Raw genomic sequence first — 21,103 nt, forward strand, 5'->3', positions numbered from 1 at the left:
CTGCTGATGTCATCTCCTTTTTTCCCTTTTAGTATCCCTTTATTCCCTAGCCCTATGCCCCTTAGCATGTAGCTACTAGCCACTTGTCACCGATATCTACAAGTCTTATTTTGGAGCACATCACTGCATGTTTTAGGCCTGGTCTACACTTAAAATGTATGTTGACATAGCTATGGCACTCAAGGGTGTTAAAAATCCACACCCCTGTGTGCCAACCTGTATTTTAAGTGTTGATGCAATTAGGTTGATGAAAGAATGGATAGCTCAGTGGTTTGAGCATTGGCCTGCGAAACCCAGGATTGTGAGTTCAATCCTTGAGGGGGCCATTTAGGGATCTTTGGCAAAAAAAATTGGGGACTGGTCCTGCTTTGAGCAGGGGGTTGGACTAGATGACCTCCTGAGGTCCCTTCCAACCCTGATATTCTATGATGTTGTGCTCAACCTAGCTACTGTAGCTTAGAGAGGTGGGGTTCCTACAGCAAGGGAATAATGCCTTCCATCACTCTAAACTGCATCTACACTATGGGGTATGGTGCCACAGCTATGTCACTGTAGTCCTCGTAGGTAGACATGTTGTTAGTTGCCCAAAGGGGTCACTGATAAGTGTCACTGAAGTGCTCCTTCTGCCCTCTCTCTGTCTGTCCTTTGAGTCAGATCAAGTCTACATTACAGACCTATGCTGGTATAACTCTGTTGCTCAGGGATGTGAAATATCAACACCCCCGAGCAACTAAGTTATACCGACCTAACCCCACCCCGTGTAGATGGTGGTATGTTGACGTCTTCTCCCACTGACCTAGCTACTGCCTCTCAGGGAGGTGGATTAACTATGCCAACAGGAGAATTCTCTCCCATCGGTGTAGGAGCATCTTCACTTAAGCGCTACAGTGACACAGCTGCATCAATGCAGCATTTTAAGTGCAGACCTGCCCTCAGTCACTTGGGCCACCTGGCTATACTGCAGTCAGTTCTATATTGAAAGTTAATTGAGTATTCTTTTTAATGAAACAATTAAGAAACATTGTGCAGGGTGTCCCTTTATCAATCTCCAGATGCAGCCAAAAAAGAAGGAAAAAAAATAGAACTCTTGCAGTATACGCTTAGATATTAGTTCTGAAAAACAGCTTTTCAAAGGCTTTCCTTGTTTTTTTAATCTAAATATTTAAGTGAGATGTCTGTTTATGTTTTAATTATGAGCTGCCTTTTAAAACAGGTCACACCAAGAATTAAATAACTTTCCATCTAATGTTGCCAATTTAAATGAGAATTGAGCTGTCCGAACAGTGTAGTGAAACAGAATTGAACGCAGTCTTTATTAAAACTGTTGAAATTGATTAGAATTGTGATTAACCCTATGAAATACAGGAGGAAAAGAAATAATGTCAATGCATTTCAGAGCTAATAATGATGTAAACTTTCCCTTCTGTATCTGATGGCTTATTGATTTTACATTATGCTATAATAGCATGTATGGGAAATTATGGGTGTGTACATATATATATAAAAACTTTTATACCACAATATCATGTATTTTTATATTCACATATGTACTGTGTGTGTGTGTGTGTGTGTGTAAATAGACACACCAGCTACATATAAAAGTACTTGATACTGTGGTATAAAGGTTTTATCAGCATGAGTTTGGATGGCCACATTACTCATAAGTGTGTTATACAGGTCATCCCAAATGGATGCCAATAAAATCTTTATACCATTTACAGGATTTACAAGGAAAATCTTTTAGGACTGTCTTAGTTTTAAAATTTGTTGTTGGAACTATTTTTGTATCCCTTCAGCTGTAAATTCAGATTCCTTAGTTACTTTGGCTAACTTTTTTAGAAGTAGCCTGTGACTTTGGAAGTCTCAGTTTCTGGGTGCCAGGCTTGGGAGACCTAGAGGCTGATTTTTCAAATTACTGATTACCCACAGATCTCATTGACTTCAGCTGAAGTTGCAGATGTGTGTTCTGCACTTTTGAAAAACAGGCCTAAGGTGTCTCAATTTGGGCACCAAAATTAGAGGCCACTTTTGAAAATTTTAGCCAATAAGTCAAACTATGCAGGGTTCAAAAGGGAGACACCAAAAAACCCTCTAAAATGAACTAAAATAGTCTTTCTGTACCTAAAAATAGCATGGCTTTAAAGTAAGCGCTCTCTAGCCATTTTAAAGCTAGAAGTGAGTGATGGGTCCCATTGGGACGCTGGGGACTTCCCTTTCCAGTGGTACTAAGTTCCATTTCTAGTTATGCAAGAACACTGGGCACTGGAATTTAAAGTAACAATTTTTTAGGGATAGAAAGCGGTCACTGGCCCAGACTAAACTTCATCCATTCTGGACCTCAGACAGGTGTAACTTTTGAGAAGAAAACTCCACATTTGGCTGAAGGAGGAGGAAACATTTTCCCTGTTAGGTTGATGGTTTAAAAAAAATGTGCATTTGAAGTTGAAATAATAACCGGGGAAATGGGTTAGTGGGCAGATGGCTTACGAGAGTCAGAATTGTATGACAAATTTATCGCACAGCTCTGCAGCTTAACATTTGGATGTCACTTTAAACTTACGTAGATACATATGGAGTATGTATGTAGAAATGCAATGGCAAAGCGCAAACTTTCCTAAGCAATTTTGTCTAGAACCACAGCATGCAAAGTATCTCTTTTTTGCAAATGTTCTTGTCATCTAATGTTGGGATCTTCTTAATTGAAAAGGGGACATTTTTCTTTCAAGGAAAAAGTTTGGTTGAATGTTGACAAAAGTCTGGAGTGCATTATTCAGAGAGTGGACAAACTTCTCCAGAAAGAGCGTTTGCACAGTGATAGCTGTGAAGATGTTTTCCAGTGTGACATCAGCTGTACTAGTAAGAAAGGTAATCGGGATACTCGTGCCTACTGGATAAATCCAAAAGGCTTAGATGAGACCTCATCCTCACCTTCATCATCCTCACCACCATCTTCAACCATATCATCCTCTGCATGCCATTCTCACAGAAACACAAGTGCGTATGACAGACACCGCTTTGCTGTATGTTGGCATATTTCTTAAACCTTTTAATCCATCTTTTATGTCAAATTCTAAATTTTTTAAATAGACAAGATAGCAGACAACGGTGCCTGGATGAGTTTGGAGTTGCTAACCTTTGAAGTGAAATCCTGGCCCCACTGAAATCAATGGCAAAACTCCCATTGACTCCAGTGGGGTCAGAATTTCACCCTTGGTGTTCTGAGAGCTGCGGTTCCAGATTTCAGATGAATAGAATGAATCTGGAAAACATCATAGCCTGATATACTCAGCATATGGGTCAGGCTGTGACAGTTATGCCAATACCTCATTATTTTTTCTCTTGGCGTCAGCTTGTCGGCTGCATCAGGGCTATTCCGGTGTACCTTTTAAAAGATAAAATAAAACATGAAAGTGGTCCATGCAGTAATACAATGCTGATGAACAGAGCTGAGCTGCCAGAGTGTAATGCCAAATGAGAGTGCAGGGAAGGTGGAAGGGAAGTACTGCTGGGTGAGAGGTTCCAGAAGAGTGAGCTAAGAACAGATAGGTGCATTGGGTTTTTAAGATGTGTATATGATATTTATCCTCCTACTGATCTGCTCCTCAAGTGAATGAGTATTTCTCAGGTGAATGAGGTGACCTGGTGATGACCAAGGATAACGTGCTCTTGTTCCTACCATTTATTTATGAAGGGCAGCAGCATGTAGTGGACTGAGCCTATGACTAGGAACCAGGAACTCCTGAATTCTACATCTGGCTCTGCTGCTGATTTGCTGTATGGCCTTGGGCAGGTCACTTATGCTTATTTTTTCAAGTCTGGGTGCCTTAAAGTGAGGCAGTTAAATCTGTACTTAGGTACCTAAATCACAGTGGTCTGAATTTCAGAAGTGCCCAAGTTGTAGTTCCCACTGAAGTCAATGAGAATTTGAAAATTCAGCTACTTTGACCTACGTGGCTAAATATGCATTTAGGTGCCTACATACAGGCACCTTTGTTGGAACAGTTTGGCTGTAATCTCTTTAGGTGCCAGTTCACCCATTTGTAAAATGGCAGAGCAGGCAAAATGCTTTCAGGGGCCCTGAGGGATAGGGAAGGGCAAAGCACACTTACTCGTTGCCTCTGCAACGCGTTTGGAAATGTGTAGTGTGCGCTCCCTCTCCTCTTTCCATTAGTGCAATTCTCCAGGCACTCCCTGTCCCAGCAGACTTACTGGCTCGTCATGGCTGTCAGTAGTGCTAGTAGTGCCCCTGCTGCACTCCAGCTGATGGTTTTGTCCCATTAGGAAGCATGAGGGAAGGAGGGGCTCCTGGCAAGTTTTCTCCCCTTGCCACCAATGTGATTGTCTGGGGCCCAATCATACTGCTTTTTCGGTGAGTTAAATGGCAGTTTGATCAGCCTGAAGTTGTAACTGTGAGCTTATCTGTATATTAGCGTGTATAAACTGACTGAAAATAATGCATGCAGCTATTTAAAAGTAACTGTTGGTTTGCATGGTAAGGTTGCCTTAAAATTGGCTCAGGAATTTAAGTAAAGTTATGGTAATATGTGGTATCAAAGTAATCAATCAGTTGGATTTTATAGTACAAGCATAAAACGTAGGAAAGAAAAGATCATTGTAGTCCATTCTCCTGCTAGTGCAGCTGTAAACTCAATAACATTATTAAAACTATAGGTTCAACTGGTGCTAAATATATTGTAAATAAATAATGCCTTAAGCATGTGAGTGAGAGAAATTCTTAAACTCATCCTACTTTTAAGCTCCATTTTAGGTTTACAAATTTCCTACCTCTGCATGAAATTTCGGAATGACTTTATTTTTGTGTCTTGATTTTTTTAAAAACAGTTTTCATGATAGTCATTTTCATAGAACAGATCAAGCAGTGTTTAGTCTTAGAAAAGGTCATATGAGTTTTGAACATTTCCATGTTTCATACTCTGTGGTATTTCATGGCTCTTCCTTCCACTATTTTTGCATGCCTGTGACTTCATCTTCATTCCACTATTAATATTTTAGCACAGTAAGAGATGTTAACTTAAAAACTAAACAACATTTATATTAAAAATTAACTTTTTAACAGAAAATAGTATAGAATTGAATGTCTGTTACATATGATTTGATGAATGTTCTAAATTGCCAAGGGGGTTTTTGAGAATATTCTACATTTCTGGGTATTTTGTATTATTAAGCTATCATATTAGAATTGTTTGAATATTTTCTTCCTGCTTCAACTATTTGAGCATCAGAACAACAATTACATAAGGAGTACAGCAAGTTCCAGAGTTGTGGGCACTCTGCCAGGAATGCCCTGCGCCTGTCTTCCAGTTGTACAAATCTGTCAATCTGAGTGTTCATCCCAGCTATAAGATTATGAGGAGAGAAGCAGTTTCTGAAGTAGCCTGGACCCCAGCTGTTCCATAGGTCAAAAACAACTACTTGAATTGTACCAGAAATGAATTGGAAGCCACTGCAACAAAATGCCTGATCATGCACCCATCAAAGTCAGTTGCTAATTCCCTTTCACTTTTGTGGGAGCAGGATTGGACCCTAGAAGTTCCTGGTAGGGAAGTGGTTCCCGATATTGGGTGAAACTGTGGCCCTACTGAAGTCAATATTACCATTGATTTCAGTGGGACTAGGATTTCACCTATTCTTTTTAAATTTTCAAGCCATGCATCGCTGGGTTTTTTTTTCTGGATGTCAGAAGCAGTTTCCAACAACTAATATTAAGGATAGTGCAGTGAGCCTGAGAGAGGCTCACACGCAAAATTTAGGACTATGGCACCTTTAAAATTCTCCCTGTTAGAGTTGCTAGGCATCAGGCTACAGTGCAGGCTGGAAGAGGGGCTGACTAGCATGGAATGAGGCACAGCTGGAACAGGAGCAGTCTGTTGAAACTACTGACAATGGGAGCATTCCCAGTCAGGTAGCGACCTTGAGCAGACTAGAGAAACTGCTTCCCTTAGGAGCTTATATATCTGTCTTGGAATCACCTGGGTGGGTGTTCGCCTGTGGATTGGCTGAACGGCGTGGGGCCTATCACAAGACCTGCCGGTAAATTGCCTCTGGTGAATCAACAGGCTTAAGCAAGCTCAGACGGGAGGGCTTCGTCCATTGACATAGATACCTCCTCTCAGGTAGGTGGATTAACTATGCTGACAGGAGAAACTCTCCCTTTGGCATAGGAGCATCTTCACATACAGAACTACAGTAGTGCTGTATGTAAAGACAAGCCCTCAGAAGCATCACATTTCCTTGACTGATATACATCCAGAATAGAAATACCCTCCTTTCTATAAGTACTTGTGTGGGAAAAGTATTTAATTTATTTAACCATGACCATTGGCTAGAGATTAATAATAATTCGGTATTAAAGAAACCAAAAAAAATCCCCCCCAAACAGTTCTAAATTTGGTGAAAGTGGCATAGTAAAGCACTGTTGAAAGTATTTGCCATGCTTATTCTAAGGATGAATTGTTGTGAAGGGAAACATTGTCTGAAACGGTGAAAGGAGAGACTTATCCAGAAAGCCTAAGAAATATTTTAGAAATAAAATGTTGCAATAGACTCAGATATTCACTTTAAAAACTGATTTTTTGCTCTGCTAAAATCTTTACTGAATGTTATGCAGGTTTTGTTTATCCAAAGTAGTAGTCCTAGCTCAGATGGTAGTCCCCAGGACTACTATTGAATTTGTTATTTTCCTCTATTATCTGCTTCCTTGACCAATAATTCTTGATATTAACATGACACAAGTTTCAGTTTTGTTAATCTACTAAACTAATATTGAATATTTCAGGACACGTTGTGACTCGGGTTATTAAACTTTGACTATATTCCTTTCTGAGTGCTCAATCCTCCCATTGAACGCAGTGCAAAACTCCCACAAGCTTCAGAGTGGAGTGCATTTGGGCCTTTGATATACGCCCAGTACTGGTCAGAGTGAACAGATTTATAAATTGTACAATACAAACTAAATATTATGAAATAGCAGAGTAGTGATTCTAATTATTGCCGCCTTCTGAGTGCATTAATGTCACTTTCTGTTAAGTGCTCTGGTACTTTAAATTTATTGCTGTTCTTTTGCTGTTCTGTTTTAGCTGCCTTACTGCAAGCTTATTCTACAGTTGCACTGAGCCAGTGGTTCTCAAACTATTGTCCGTGGATTGGTGATCTATGGAACACTTGCTGATGGTCCACAAACAGCAAGCTGGTCTCATGGTACTGGCTTCTCCACCCTCTTTTCAACTGCCAAATCAAATTTTAAAAGCAGCTAAAAATGTTCACAGGGGAAAATAATATTAGGGAAGCAATTGCTGTAGTTGCCACATGGTGGTTATGTGATCATGAGTAGTGGGGAGAGGTGGTCCACATAATCATACTGGGCGGAGAGGTAGTCCATGAGGCAATATCTGTTGAGTTGTGGTCCACTCTGTGGAAAATGTTTGAGAACCCTGCACTGAGCATTTGAGTTGCTTATGTAGAGACTGTGTTGCCGCTCCTTAATCATGCATGTTGCACCTCCATTTCTGTGCAGATTGCAGCCCCCCTCCTGAAGAGTCCAGCCCAGGTATGTGCGTTTTCCATTCATGGCTTCTGCAAATTGCAATTTTTGTTTGTATTTAAAAATGGAACAAGTGTTTTGCTGATATGTTATCTAATACTGCATTGGAAAGACGTGCAAGGAAAAGTGTTATTTTTCCCCAGTGAGCCCCTTTTTACCAAATAAAAACATGGTAGGAGGAAGACATGGAAGTAAATATAGCTACAAGTATCGCTTAACTTCTATAAACTCATACTGTCTCACTGTGAAATCTGATAGGTTATTATTTCCTAAGGAGAAGTGGAACAGGCTCACTGTAGAGTCTGGTAGCTTTATATCAAGTGTTCTCAAACAGGGGGTCATGAGGTTATTACATGAGGGGTCGCGAGCTGTCAGTCTCCACCCCCAACCCTACTTTGCCTCTAGCATTTATAATGGTGTTAAATATATAAAAAAGTGTTTTTAATTTATAAGGGGGGTTGCACTCAGAGGCTTCCTATGTAAAAGGTGTCACCAGTACAAAAGTTTGAGAACTACTGCTTTATATGTTGATGAGAAATGTTCAGTGATATTACCTTTAATTTCTCTAGTTGACAAGTTCTAGTAAATTGATTTGAGAAGTGCTAACGTAGGACCTGTTCCAAAGGCCATGGATATCAATTGTAATGTGATTATTGATTTCAGTGGACCTTAGATAATGCCATTTATTGGGTGTTAAATTTAGTATTCTGAATGGGCGTTAGGAAATGGAGCAATCTGATTGGATGATAGAGGGTAAGTAATTGCTTTGTGGGTGTACCACAGCATTGTAGGCCTCGCAAACTTAACGTTCAGAACACAAATTTGAAAGAGTTTGATTTCATAGTCTACCTCTCCTCTTCACAACACCAGAGAGTTTATTCACAGTCTCTAAATTATTCTGCTTAAATATTGCCTCTGTCTCATATTAAACTATTGTGATTTCTCTCTCCTATTGGAGATCAGTTTGGGAGTGGGGCAGAGATTTGATTTCTGAACTGACACAGCAGTCACATCCTCTGGGCCAAATGAAATCTTCAAGAAATTAAAACCATGTCCTTTAAACTGACCCCCATGCTGATCTAACTTTCATCTCTTTGCACTATAGCTAGAGTATGTAAAAATTCTCCTCTGTTATATACTGCGTATGTGTATCCTTATTCCCTGTTGTAGACAAGATACAGTGATCTTAATCTTCAAAGTGCAATACAAACAGTCGTCGTAGTAGTCGTATTGCTATCTTGTAACACCCCCATGAGGTAGGTAGGTGAGAAGTATCCACTTTTTACAGAGGAATAAATTGAAGCAAATCAGTTAGGGCCATCATGTTGAAAACGGGGTACCTAAACTTACATAACTAAGCTGTTGTCCACACTGCAGAGTTACGTCAATGCAGAGCAGCTTACATCGACCCAATTCTGCAAGCATCTACATTAAGATTTCACTCCCACCAATGTAGCTCACCCACTGCACTGACTTAACTCCACCTTCACAAGAGGCATAGAGTCAACATAGATGTAGTTAGGTCAACGCAGTGTCAGCGTAGTTACTGCATTGCTTACATCAACTCTTGCTGGCTTTCTGAAGCCATCCCACCATGCCCTACACTGACGGTTCAGTTGGTGCAAGCGCTCCTGATGAAGACATGCACCGCTGACACAAGGAGCAAAGTGTAGACATGCACAAACAATGTAATTATTGCAATGGCTGGATGCCAACATAAATTAGGTCAACTTAATTTTGTAGTGTAGACATACCCAGTTCAGAAAAGCACTTAAGCATGTACCTAACTCTCATCGGAGTCAGTGGGACTTGAAGGCATGCTTAAATATATTATTGAATATGGATGGACTTGAGCCCTGCTGTGCTGAATCAGGGGCTAAACGCTTAGGTCAGATCTTGAATGAATAATCTGGTTTTCAGAGCTGCTGAGTAAAAGTGCAGCTTTAGGTGCCCAATGCTTTGATATATGACCCTGCCTTTATTGCTCTATTCTTTTTATTGCTGTCGAAAAGGAAGATATAAACCACACACACACACACCTTTCCCCCAGTACACCTCTGTGTGTACACATTAACTTAAATAGACTTTCCAGGGATAAAAGCAATAGGGCTTGCATGCAGTAGTCCTGAGAGGAGCTACTTATATGTCTTGATGGGTCATTTTCAGTAGCTAATTTCTGTGCTCCATGTCCCATCATCACAGCCTTTCACCTATAGAAGCTCTTCCTCTTCCTCCCATATGCAGTGTTTTTCTGCCTTGGCTGCATTCTTTTTATCTCATTATTTCCATAGGTTCTTCCCTATGGAAAGCAAAATGTCCCTGGAGGTGTCTCCCATTTAGGCCTTAGAATCATAGAATCATAGAATATCAGGGTTGGAAGGGACCTCGGAAGGTCATCTAGTCCAACCCCCTGCTCAAAGCAGGACCAATCCCCAATCAAATCATCCCAGCCAGGGCTTTGTCAAGCCTGACCTTAAAAACTTCCAAGGAAGGAGATTCTACCACCTCCCTAGGTAACGCATTCCAGTGTTTCACCACCCTCCTAGTGAAAAGGTTTTTCCTAATATCCAACCTAAACCTCCCCCACTGCAACTTGAGACCATTACTCCTTGTCCTGTCCTCTTCTACCACTGAGAATAGTCTAGAACCATCCTCTCTGGAACCACCTCTCAGGTAGTTGAAAGCAGCTATCAAATCCCCCCTCATTCTTCTCTTCTGTAGACTAAACATTCCCAGTTCCCTCAGCCTCTCCTCATAAGTCATGTGTTCCAGACCCCTAATCATTTTTGTTGCCCTTCGCTGGACTCTCTCCAATTTCTCCACATCCTTCTTGTAGTGTGGGGCCCAAAACTGGACACAGTACTCCAGATGAGGCCTCACCAATGTCGAATAGAGGGGAACGATCACGTCCCTCGATCTGCTCTCTGTGCCCCTACTTATACATCCCAAAATGCCATTGGCCTTCTTGGCAACAAGGGCACACTGCTGACTCATATCCAGCTTCTCGTCCACTGTAACCCCTAGGTCCTTTTCCGCAGAACTGCTGCCTAGCCATTTGGTCCCTAGTCTGTAGCGGTGCATTGGGTTCTTCCGTCCTAAGTGCAGGACCCTGCACTTATCCTTATTGAACCTCATCAGGTTTCTTTTGGCCCAATCCTCCAATTTGTCTAGGTCCCTCTGTATCCTATCCCTGCCCTCCAGCGTATCTACCACTCCTCCCAGTTTAGTATCATCCGCAAATTTGCTGAGAGTGCAATCCACACCATCCTCCAGATCATTTATGAAGATATTGAAGAAAACCGGCCCCAGGACCGACCCCTGGGGCACTCCACTTGACACTGGCTGCCAACTAGACATGGAGCCATTGATCACTACCTGTTGAGCCCGACAATCTAGCCAACTTTCTACCCACCTTATAGTGCATTCATCCAGCCCATACTTCTTTAACTTGCTGACAAGAATACTGTGGGAGACCGTGTCAAAAGCTTTGCTAAAGTCAAGAAACAATACATCCACTGCTTTCCCTTCATCCACAGAATCAGTAATCTCATCATAGAAGGCGATTAGATTAGTCAGGCATGACCTACCCTTGGTGAATCTGTGCTGACTGTTCCTGATCACTTTCCTCTCGTGTAAGTGCTTCAGGATTGATTCCTTGAGGACCTGCTCCATGATTTTTCCGGGGACTGAGGTGAGGCTGACTGGCCTGTAGTTCCCAGGATCCTCCTCCTTCCCTTTTTTAAAGATTGGCACTACATTAGCCTTTTTCCAGTCATCTGGGACTTCCCCCGTTCGCCACGAGTTTTCAAAGATAATGGCCAATGGCTCTGCAATCACATCTGCCAATTCCTTTAGCACTCTCGGATGCAACTCGTCCGGCCCCATGGACTTGTGCACATCCAGCTTATCTAAATAGTCCCTAACCACCTCTTTCTCCACTGAGGGCTGGCCATCTACTCCCCATGTTGTGATGCCCAGCGCAGCAGTCTGGGAGCTGACCTTGTTCGTGAAGACAGAGGCAAAAAAAGCATTGAGTACATTAGCTTTTTCCACATCCTCTGTCACTAGGTTGCCTCCCTCATTCAGTAAGGGGCCCACACTTTCCTTGGCTTTCTTCTTGTTGCCAACATACCTGAAGAAACCCTTCTTGTTACTCTTGACATCTCTTGCTAGCTGCAGCTCCAGGTGCGATCTGGCCCTCCTGATTTCATTCCTACATGCCCGAGCAATATTTTTATACTCATCCCTGGTCATATGTCCAACCTTCCACTTCTTGTAAGCTTCTTTTTTTATGTTTAAGATCCGCTAGGATTTCACTGTTAAGCCAAGCTGGTCGCCTGCCATATTTACTATTCTTTCGACTCATCGGGATGGTTTGTCCCTGTAACCTCAACAGGGATTCCTTGAAATACAGCCAGCTCTCCTGGACTCCTTTCCCCTTCATGTTAGTCCCCCAGGGGATCCTACCCATCCGTTCCCTGAGGGAGTCGAAGTCTGCTTTCCTGAAGTCCAGGGTCCGTATCCTGGTGCGAACCTTTCTTCCCTGCGTCAGGATCCTGAACTCGACCAACTCATGGTCACTGCCCTCCAGATTCCCATCCACTTTTGCTTCCCCCACTAATTCTTCCCTGTTTGTGAGCAGCAGGTCAAGAAAAGCTCCCCCCCTAGTTGGCTCCTCTAGCACTTGCACCAGGAAATTGTCCCCTACGCTTTCCAAAAACTTCCTGGATTGTCTATGCACCGCTGTATTGCTCTCCCAGCTCTCCTCTCTCTCCTTTATTGCTATTAGGAAGCCTTCCTCCTGGCTTCCTAATAGCCATAAATAGAGAAGACATATGGAGCCAAATCCTGACATCCTTTACCAAGCAAGACTGTCCTCGACTTCCATGGGTACTGTCTCTTAGTGGGTACTCTGAGATTTGGCCTTCAGTCTGAAGCAACTTTTTAAGATAAATTAGAAACTTTGATAAAAGGGGGATATTTATAAACAAAATAAACAAATGGCAACTTTGAACATTTTTGACCAGATCTTCAGCTGCTGTAAATCAGCGTAATTGCCCCTCTCACTCCCATCCACACCTCCATTTACTTTGAAAGTTATATTGACTTCAGTGGAGCTATGATAATTTACCCTAGCTATGGATTTGCCTGTCACCAGATCGGGCGCCTCCCGAGAGCCCCGTTGTGGCTCCTGAGCCTTCTTAGACTCCACACATCCTTTTTGTCCATTCACAAACCCCTTCTTGGGATCTGGGTTTATTCAGATAGACGTAAAACTCAGTGCTCCAAAACAAAATCCATCCATGTTAGCCTCTTGTTAGGTCATTCCCAGGCCTCTCCTGCTTGGAGCCTCAGTCCCAGGTTCCAGGACTCCCTGCTGAAGTCTCCTCACTCATAGTCATCTGTGATCTCCCTGAGCATCTGCACATCACTGCAGCCTCCTGCTGCTCTTTCTAGGGAAATCACCTGATCCATACCCAGGTGTGGCCCCTTAATATCGGAATTGGTTGGCTCTAGCCCTTCAGGGGCAAGCCATCCCATTAATTGTCCCATAGAGAATGTATTGCCATTAAAGTGTTCTGGTGATTTCATAAAATGTAAGCGCAGAGCTCAAGTGTATTGTGTTGTCACAACAGAATTAAAGTACCTGACAGTGTTTCAAAATCTTTTGTTTTATAGAATGTATAGTTCCAACAATAAAATCCTGTTAAGAATATTGTTAAAGAAAACACAAACAAAAACCTGATTGAGGAAAGTGTATATATGAGTACCAAAGACAATTTATTTTAAAATGGCCAGTGGCTGTCCAATCCTGATGTGAATCTGTCAGTTATTATTCCTTTCCTCTTAGTTTATAGTCAGTTGCTGCTGCTACTGTCAGATTTCTTTAATTTACATGTGTGGCATCTCTCCTCTCAAATTAGAGGGAAAAGCAATGTCACACTGTTAAATGACAGGATTTGAATTTCAGTATTGATGTTCCAAACCATAAATAAAATATACCAATAGAGGAAAGGTTAGTGCACTCCCACTGAGCCATGAGAGCTTACGTTACATGACAGCTGAACCTTGGGGAAAAATCCAAGAATTGCATTATCTTTGTGAATTCTCTTTTTGTAATGCTACTGATTTACAGTTTGATTAAAACAGGTATCCATGTTTTTTAAATGGATTTGTTGACAAAGACATATAATAATTTTGAATTTTAACTCCCCCTGGATTATTTAAAAAGTTAAATATTGCCATGTGTTGGAATGGCTACATTCTAGAAGATATTTTCCATTCTTTTTATCCTATTATACAAAGCTCTTTAAAGAAAATAACAAGAAATATTTTCTTTAAAATCATCTGTATTTTGCTTTCTGAGGGTTCATAGTTCCAGGTTACGACTGTGACAGTTTCGGTCACAGAGACCACCTTGGGACTGTTACCTGATGTGCTGAAATTACCTCTGAGCCCGTTTTCCCTGATGGCTTGGTACTCCAGAACCCTGCCGTGTTGAGCCAGACACGCTAGTCTGCTGCAGCACAGACCCAGGTCTGAACCACGCTCCCAAAGCTGCAGGCTTTAACTGAAAATCATTCAGCAGGTCACCTATCTCCAGCACCCAGTTCCCAATGGGATCCAAATCCCAAATAAATCCATTTTACTCTGTATAAAGCTTATACAGGGTAAACTCATAAATTGTCCTCCCTCCATGACACTGATAGAGAGAGGCACAGCTGTTTGCTCCCCCAGGTATTAATCACTTACTCCGGGTTTAATAATAAACAAAAGTGGTTTTATTAAGTATAAAAAGTAGGATTTAAGTGGTTTTAAGTAATAACAGACAGAACAAAGTAAGTTACCAAGCAAAATAAAACAAAACACGCAAGTCTAAGCCTAAAACATTTAAGAAACTGAATACAGGTAAATCTCACCCTCAGAGATGTTCCAATAAGCTTCTTTCACAGACTAGACTCCTTCCTAGTCTGGGCCCAATCCTTTCCCCTGGTACAGTCCTTGTTAGTTCCAGCTCAGGTGGTCACTAGGAGTTTTTTCATGACTGCAGCGGCAGCCCCCTTTTGTTCTGTTCCACCCCCTTTTATAGCTTTGGCACAAGGCGGAAATCTTTTGTGTCTCTGGGTGTCCACCCCTCCTTCTAAATGGAAAAGCACCGGGTTTAAGATGGATTCCAGTACCAGGTGACATTCTTCCCAGTCTAGCTCACAGGAAGGCTTACAAGTAAACAGAGCCATTTACAACCAATTGTCCTGGTCAATGGGAGCCATCAAGATTCCAAGCCATCATTAATGGCCCACACTTTGCATAATTACAATAGGACCTCAGAGTTAACTTCGTATTTCTAGTTTCAGATACAAGAATGATAAATACATACAAATAGGATGAACACATGCAGTAGGTTATAAGCTTTGTAATGATACTTTACAAGAGACCTTTTGCATAAAGCATATTCCAGTTACATTATATTCACATTCCTGGCATATTTTCATAAAGCATATGGAGTGCACCATCACAAGGGCATTTGATTATTTTGGAAAAACTGTATAATAGAGAATAAAAGACAAGCTGTAATTCTTCGTTAGCTCTTCTGAGCTTTCCTGCTACTAAAGTAAGGTAATTATATCCAGTGGAACAGAGCCAAATAACTTCCTTTCATTCAGTTTATTAGATTATCTGTCTCCTGCATAGGACAGAGGTTTTAAAAGCACAATACTGCTGGACTTGTCATTTATGATGTTTCTGTTAGCAAGTTTCCATAACTTCCCTCTTTGGATGGTTATCAGGGAAACTTGTATTGTTGTTGGCTCTTAACCATAGACTTCAATTGAAATCCTGACAGCTTCCTGTCAGAGGCCTGAAGTGATCCTGTTTTTGCATGATTATGCAAAAACATCACCTTGTATGGTGCGGCCAGTCTGGTGGTGATATGACTTCCATTTTGGGACTGTACTGCATGTTAAAAATAAGTGATTTAAATAGCTGTTTTCCCTTTTTAAATTTCTATTTTAAAAAAGACCAAAAGCAGAACACCTTTCTACCCTGTCTTGTACTGTGGAAAAAGTTTCAGCACAGTGTCTGATTAACTTTTTTCACAGAATGATGAAAGTGGTCTTAAAAAATTGGAGGATGGTTAAGATGTGGGGAGGGAAGAAAGGAGTAGAATAATGGAAAAACTGAACTACTGGGACTTCTTATGGTAAATGAGTTTTAGAGAGGAAGCGTGGTGTAATGGTTAGGGTACTAGCATGGGAATCATGGGAATCTTAGGGTCAGTTCCCTGCTCTGTCACTGGCTTCATGGGTGACCTTGGGGAAATCACTTAGTCTTGCTGTAAAATGGGGATAATAAGACTTCCCTATCTCACAGGGGTGTTCTGAGGATAAATACATTGAGGATTGTGAGGTGCTGGGAGCCATGTAAGTACCACAGAAGGGTAAAATAGATTTAGGAGAAGCCTTTTTGACACCAAGGGGCAGAAGAAATTTAGTAGCAATTAGCTGTACTATGTATCTGTCATAGAATACAGTTTGGCTTTCTTTCCTCCTATCTTCCTCCCCTTTCATAGTGCTTTATAAATCAGTTATTCTGCTGCCTGCTCTTTGTAGGCAAATACGGCAGCTATTATATGCTGAAGAATATCCACCACCCCTGCCTTGCACAGGAGAGCATTCTTTATTGATCTATTGTAATAACAAGTCTTTTTAAGGACATTACAGTATGGTACTGAATAGCACTGGAAATAAATGGGCCAGCCAGGAAAAATAAGCTGCTATTAGACTATGCTAAATACCCTGTTATCAATAGTGTTCTACTTTAAATTGAGCCAGAAGGTTTCTTAGGACAATGGCTTTAACATTTTTTTTCTTTTTCAAAATAAAAGTATTTAAAATGTCTTTTTAAAATTTTTTTTTTAACCAGGTGAATGGAGTGAAGCTCTTTATCCCTTGCTGACAACGCTCACGGACTGTGTAGCCATGATGAGTGACAAGGCGAAGAAAGCTATGGTCTTTTTGTTAATGCAAGATAGCGCTCCTACAATAGCTCTGTGCCTGAGCCTTCAATATCGCAGGGATGTTGTCTTCTGCCAAACTGTAAGCAAGGAAGTTGCCTGATATGATTACAGTTAGACTTGTGGTGGGTTTTCTAGGAGTCTGAGAGACTAATGTGGTTAGAACTAATAATGATCTTTTATACTTACTGTCTTAACAGCAGTGTAGAAATCAAATGCAGCCTCCCCTCTTGTGCACCATGCTGTTCGGATATAGCCATAGGAAAAATAGTACTGCATATAGGTACCTACCAATAAAATGAATTGTCTGCCATCTCTGTCCTGTATATTCATTTAAAAATTATGCTAATTTAGTAGAGCTGTCAATTAATCAGTTAATTCACACGATTAATTAAAAAAATTAATCGTGATTAAAAAAATTGACCGCGATTAATCACAGTTTTAAACAATAGGATACCAATTGAAATTTATTAAATATGTTGTTTTTCTACATTTTCTTATATATTGTATTCTGTGTTGTCATTGAAATCAAAGTGTATATTATTTTTATTACAAATATTTGCACTGTAAAATGATAATCAAAAGAAATAGTATTTTTCAGTTCACCTCATACAAGTACTGTAGTGCAATCAATCTCTTTGTCGTGAAAATGCAACTTACAGATGTAGATTTTTTTGTTACATAACTGCACTCAAAAAAACAAAACAGTGTAAAACTTCAGAGCCTACAGGTCCACTCAGTCCTACTTCTTGTTCAGCCAATCGCTAAGACCAACAAGTTTGTTTACATTTACAGGAGATAATGCTGCCCTCTTCTTATTTACAATGTCACCAGAAAGTGAGAACAGGCATTTGCCTGGCACTTTTGTAGCTGGCATTGCAAGATATTTACGTGCCCGATATGCTAACCATTCATATGCCCCTTCATGCTTCGGCCGCCATTCCAGAGGACATGCTTCCATGCTGATGACGCTCATTAAAAAAATGAGTTAATTAAATTTGTGACTGAACTCCTTGGGGGAGAATTGTATGTCCCCTGCTCTCTTTTACCCACATTCTGGCATATATTTAATGTTCTAGCAGTCTCGGATGATGACCCTGCACATGTTGTTCATTTTAAGAACACTTTCACTGCAGATTTGGCAAAACACAGAGAAGGTATCAATGTGAGATTTCTAAAGATAGCTACAGCACTCGACCCAGGGTTTAAGAATCTGAAGTGCCTTCCAAAATCTGAGAGGGACGAGATGTGGAGCATGCTTTCAGAAGTCTTAAAAGAGCAACACTCTGCTGCGAAACCTACAGAACCCGAACCGCCAAAAAAGAAAATCAGCCTTCTGCTGGTGGCATCTGACTCAGATGATGAAAATGAGCATGCGTCGGTCCACACTGCTTTGGATGGTTAACGAGCAGAACCCGTCATCAGCATGGATGCATGTCCCCTGAAATGGTGGTTGAAGCATGAAGGGACATATGAATCTTTAGTGCATCTGGCACGTAAATATCTTGTGACACTGGCTTCAACAGTGCCATGAGAACACTTGTTCTCACTTTCAGATAACATTGTAAACAAGAAGTGGGCAACATTATTTCCTGCAAATGTAAGCAAACTTGTTTGTCTAAGCAATTGGCTGAACAAGATGTAGGACTGAGTGGACTTGCAGGCTCCAAAATTTTACATTGTTTTAGTTTTGAATGCAGTATTTTTTGTTCCAAATTCTACATTTGTAAGTTCAACTTTCATGATAAAGTGATTGCACTACAGTACTTGTATTAGGTGAACTGAAAAAATACTATTTCTTTTGTTTTTTTACAGTGCAAATACTTTTAATGAAAAATAAATATAAAGTGAGCACTGTACACATTGTATTCTGTGTTGTAATTGAAATCAATATATTTGAAAATGTAGAAAACATCCAAAAATATTTAAATAAATGGTATTCTATTCTTATTTAACAGTGTGATTAATCGCGATTAATCTTTTTAATCGTTTGGCAGCCCTATAATTTAGGCAAAAACACTGCTGTGTAAAAAACAAACAAACACAAAGGGTGGAGGGAGAAGAAAACATGATCAATAAAACATTTCTTCCTGACCTGCAATAGATTATTGCCTGCATTAAGTGCAAAACTGACAAATATAATTTTTAATATGTTACTTAAAGCAAGGCTACAAAATGTATCAGATATCGGTGGCAGGATTTGAGGAGGAGAGAACCAACAAGGTCTAAGGCTATGTCTATGCCGTTCTTGAAGATGTAATTTGAAGTTTAGGCAGGCATACATGCACTACCTAGCTAGCACAGCTAAAAATAGCAGTGAAGTCATGGCTTCATGGGCTATTACAAGCCCTCCTGGGTCCCCTGGCCATGCGCTCATGTTGCATGCGTTGCAGCCAGTGCTGCTGTGTCTTCGCTGCTATTTTTAGTGAGATAGCTAGATTAAGCTAGAGTGGGTATGTGTATCTGAGCTGCAGTCACACCTCTGACTGCAGTGTAAACATGGCTTTAGAGTAATTCCCTGGAGAGAAGTCCAGCTCCCAACCCCAGCTGCTTGGAAAGGTAAGGGTGCTGGGATTTCTACTCAGGTGCTGTCCCTGGACCCTGCTTGGGAGCTCAGACTTTTCTGTCTGCCTCTGACTAGAAGATGTCTGATAAATTTGAAGGGCTTCCCACATGTCTGTCTGCTGAAAGACAGAAGGAGCTTTCGCACTCTCTTCTCGCATCTGATAGGGCCAGTCTACACTACCGCATAAGTCGATCTAACTTACATCACTCAAGGGTGTGAAAAAGACATCCCCCGATCAACGCACATTAGATTGACCTAAACGCTATCCACACCAGTGCTATGTCGGGGGAGAGCGTCTCCCACTGACATCGCTTCTGCTTCTCGCTAAGGTGGAATAATTATGCTGATGGGAGAGCGCTCTCCTGTCGGCATAGTGTGTCTTCACCAGATGTGGTACAGCGGTGCAGCTGCGCCAATGTAGCACTGCAGTGTAGACTTGCCCATAGCCTCCTGACTACTCTGTGGCTTCTGCCTCCTCCTCAGGCTTCCGTTTTCCAGGGTCTCCTCCTTCTGTGAATAGCTCCAGAGCCCGTCTCTGCTGTTTCTCCTAGCTTTCCCAAACAACAGCAGAGTGAAACTGACTTGATTATTGTTAGTTTTACTGTTGCTCTTGGGGTTTTGAATAGTAGAAATGAAAACTTGATGGGAGTCAGTTTTCACTCAGCTGCCGCTTGGCATAGCTCTTAGCAGGAGCAGCAGCACAGGTACTGGAGCAATCTCCCTGCAGTCTCGGATAGATATTTCCTCTAGGGTTCAGTTTCGGAAGTCTGAGTATTGGTTCACATTTGCTACAATTGGGTGCCATAATATTTTAAATTAAAGCTTAAATTTTGAGTAATTGATACTTACTTTCCTCCTGTTCACCAGGGAAAGCTGACAATTTGCCATTGGTGAGTAGGCAAGTAGATTATTCTATGCCCTCTCATAGTCACGCAGTCTTTGCTTAAACACATCAGTGCTACTTGACATCAGCTAAATTGGAGGTTCATTCTGCTAATTCACTACACGCCATAGAAAAAAACATACTCAAATTCTCGTTACAGATACTCCTTATGATTTTAAATCTTGGTGCTCTAGTTATACTTTGTCTAATAACCTCAAATCATCAAGTTTAATTTTACAGTAACTGTTACCTAGTTTAAATAGTTCAAACAGCCCTTAGCCATCTTCTTTCAGCCTAAATGATCCCCCAAGGAATTTTCATATGGGGATCAATTCAGAGACTATTTTATACAAAAAGCAATTGATAATATGGGCAATTTCTGTAAACCACTTGCTGCTGTTAACAAGATCGGATTTGAATAAAAAAAAATGTCCCCCTCATAAATCAAACTTATTTCCTTCGGCTTAATTCTGCAGTGAAGTCATAATCCTGTGTTAGTGGCATCAGTCACTTGCCTTGGTAATGACTGTGTTGTTACAAACACGGAATTAAGACTCCACCACAGTACTGGGACCTGATCCTGAGAAGTGGTAGGCACCAGCTGCTTCCACTGAAGTCAGCAGGTGTTCTGTGGTTCACAACACTATAGGGAAATGTTTGCATAATAAAAACTGGCACTGTAGCCGTTAAACTTTTTTTAAAATGTGAGTGGAATAATTTCTGTTATTAATGTTAAATCTAAGTTTCAGAGTTAAAACTAGTTATGTCTTTTACACCTGTAATTGAAATTGTTTTCCAAGGAAATCTTGAAGATTGATTAATAAAACCTAGATTCTAATACAGCTGGTCATGTGAACAAAACTAATAGACCTGAAGGCAACAGGAATCCCTGTAAATCAAATAAAATATTTCCCATTTTTTATTAATATTTCTCTTTAACTGTGAGGAAGGAGTGTCACTCTTTTTCTTTAAAAGTATCAGTTTGACAGCTGTTACAGCATCTCTTAGATATTACGATGCTTTCATTTTGGATTAGAGAGACATATTATCTAGAGTTATTTTACTTTTGTATTTCTTCTC

General features: G+C 40.9%; 1 protein-coding gene across 8 annotated transcripts in view; it reads left to right on the forward strand.

Moving 5' to 3' along the window:
* INPP4A (inositol polyphosphate-4-phosphatase type I A) overlaps positions 1-21,103 on the forward strand; it is a 195,754-nt gene that overhangs the window by 152,994 nt on the left and 21,657 nt on the right. For 6 of the 8 annotated variants that reach the window (XM_074965253.1, XM_074965257.1, XM_074965266.1 and 3 more), the window contains 3 exons: positions 2,727-2,865; positions 7,535-7,567; positions 16,484-16,656. In XM_074965253.1, the coding sequence (XP_074821354.1) occupies positions 2,727-2,865; positions 7,535-7,567; positions 16,484-16,656 (345 nt within the window). The remainder of the gene's footprint in view (positions 1-2,726; positions 2,866-7,534; positions 7,568-16,483; positions 16,657-21,103) is intronic. The other 2 variants (XM_074965276.1, XM_074965304.1) reach the window with 1 other exon arrangement.

The sequence above is a fragment of the Natator depressus genome, chromosome 1 (assembly GCF_965152275.1).
Source record: "Natator depressus isolate rNatDep1 chromosome 1, rNatDep2.hap1, whole genome shotgun sequence".
In the NCBI taxonomy this organism is placed as follows: domain Eukaryota; kingdom Metazoa; phylum Chordata; order Testudines; family Cheloniidae; genus Natator; species Natator depressus.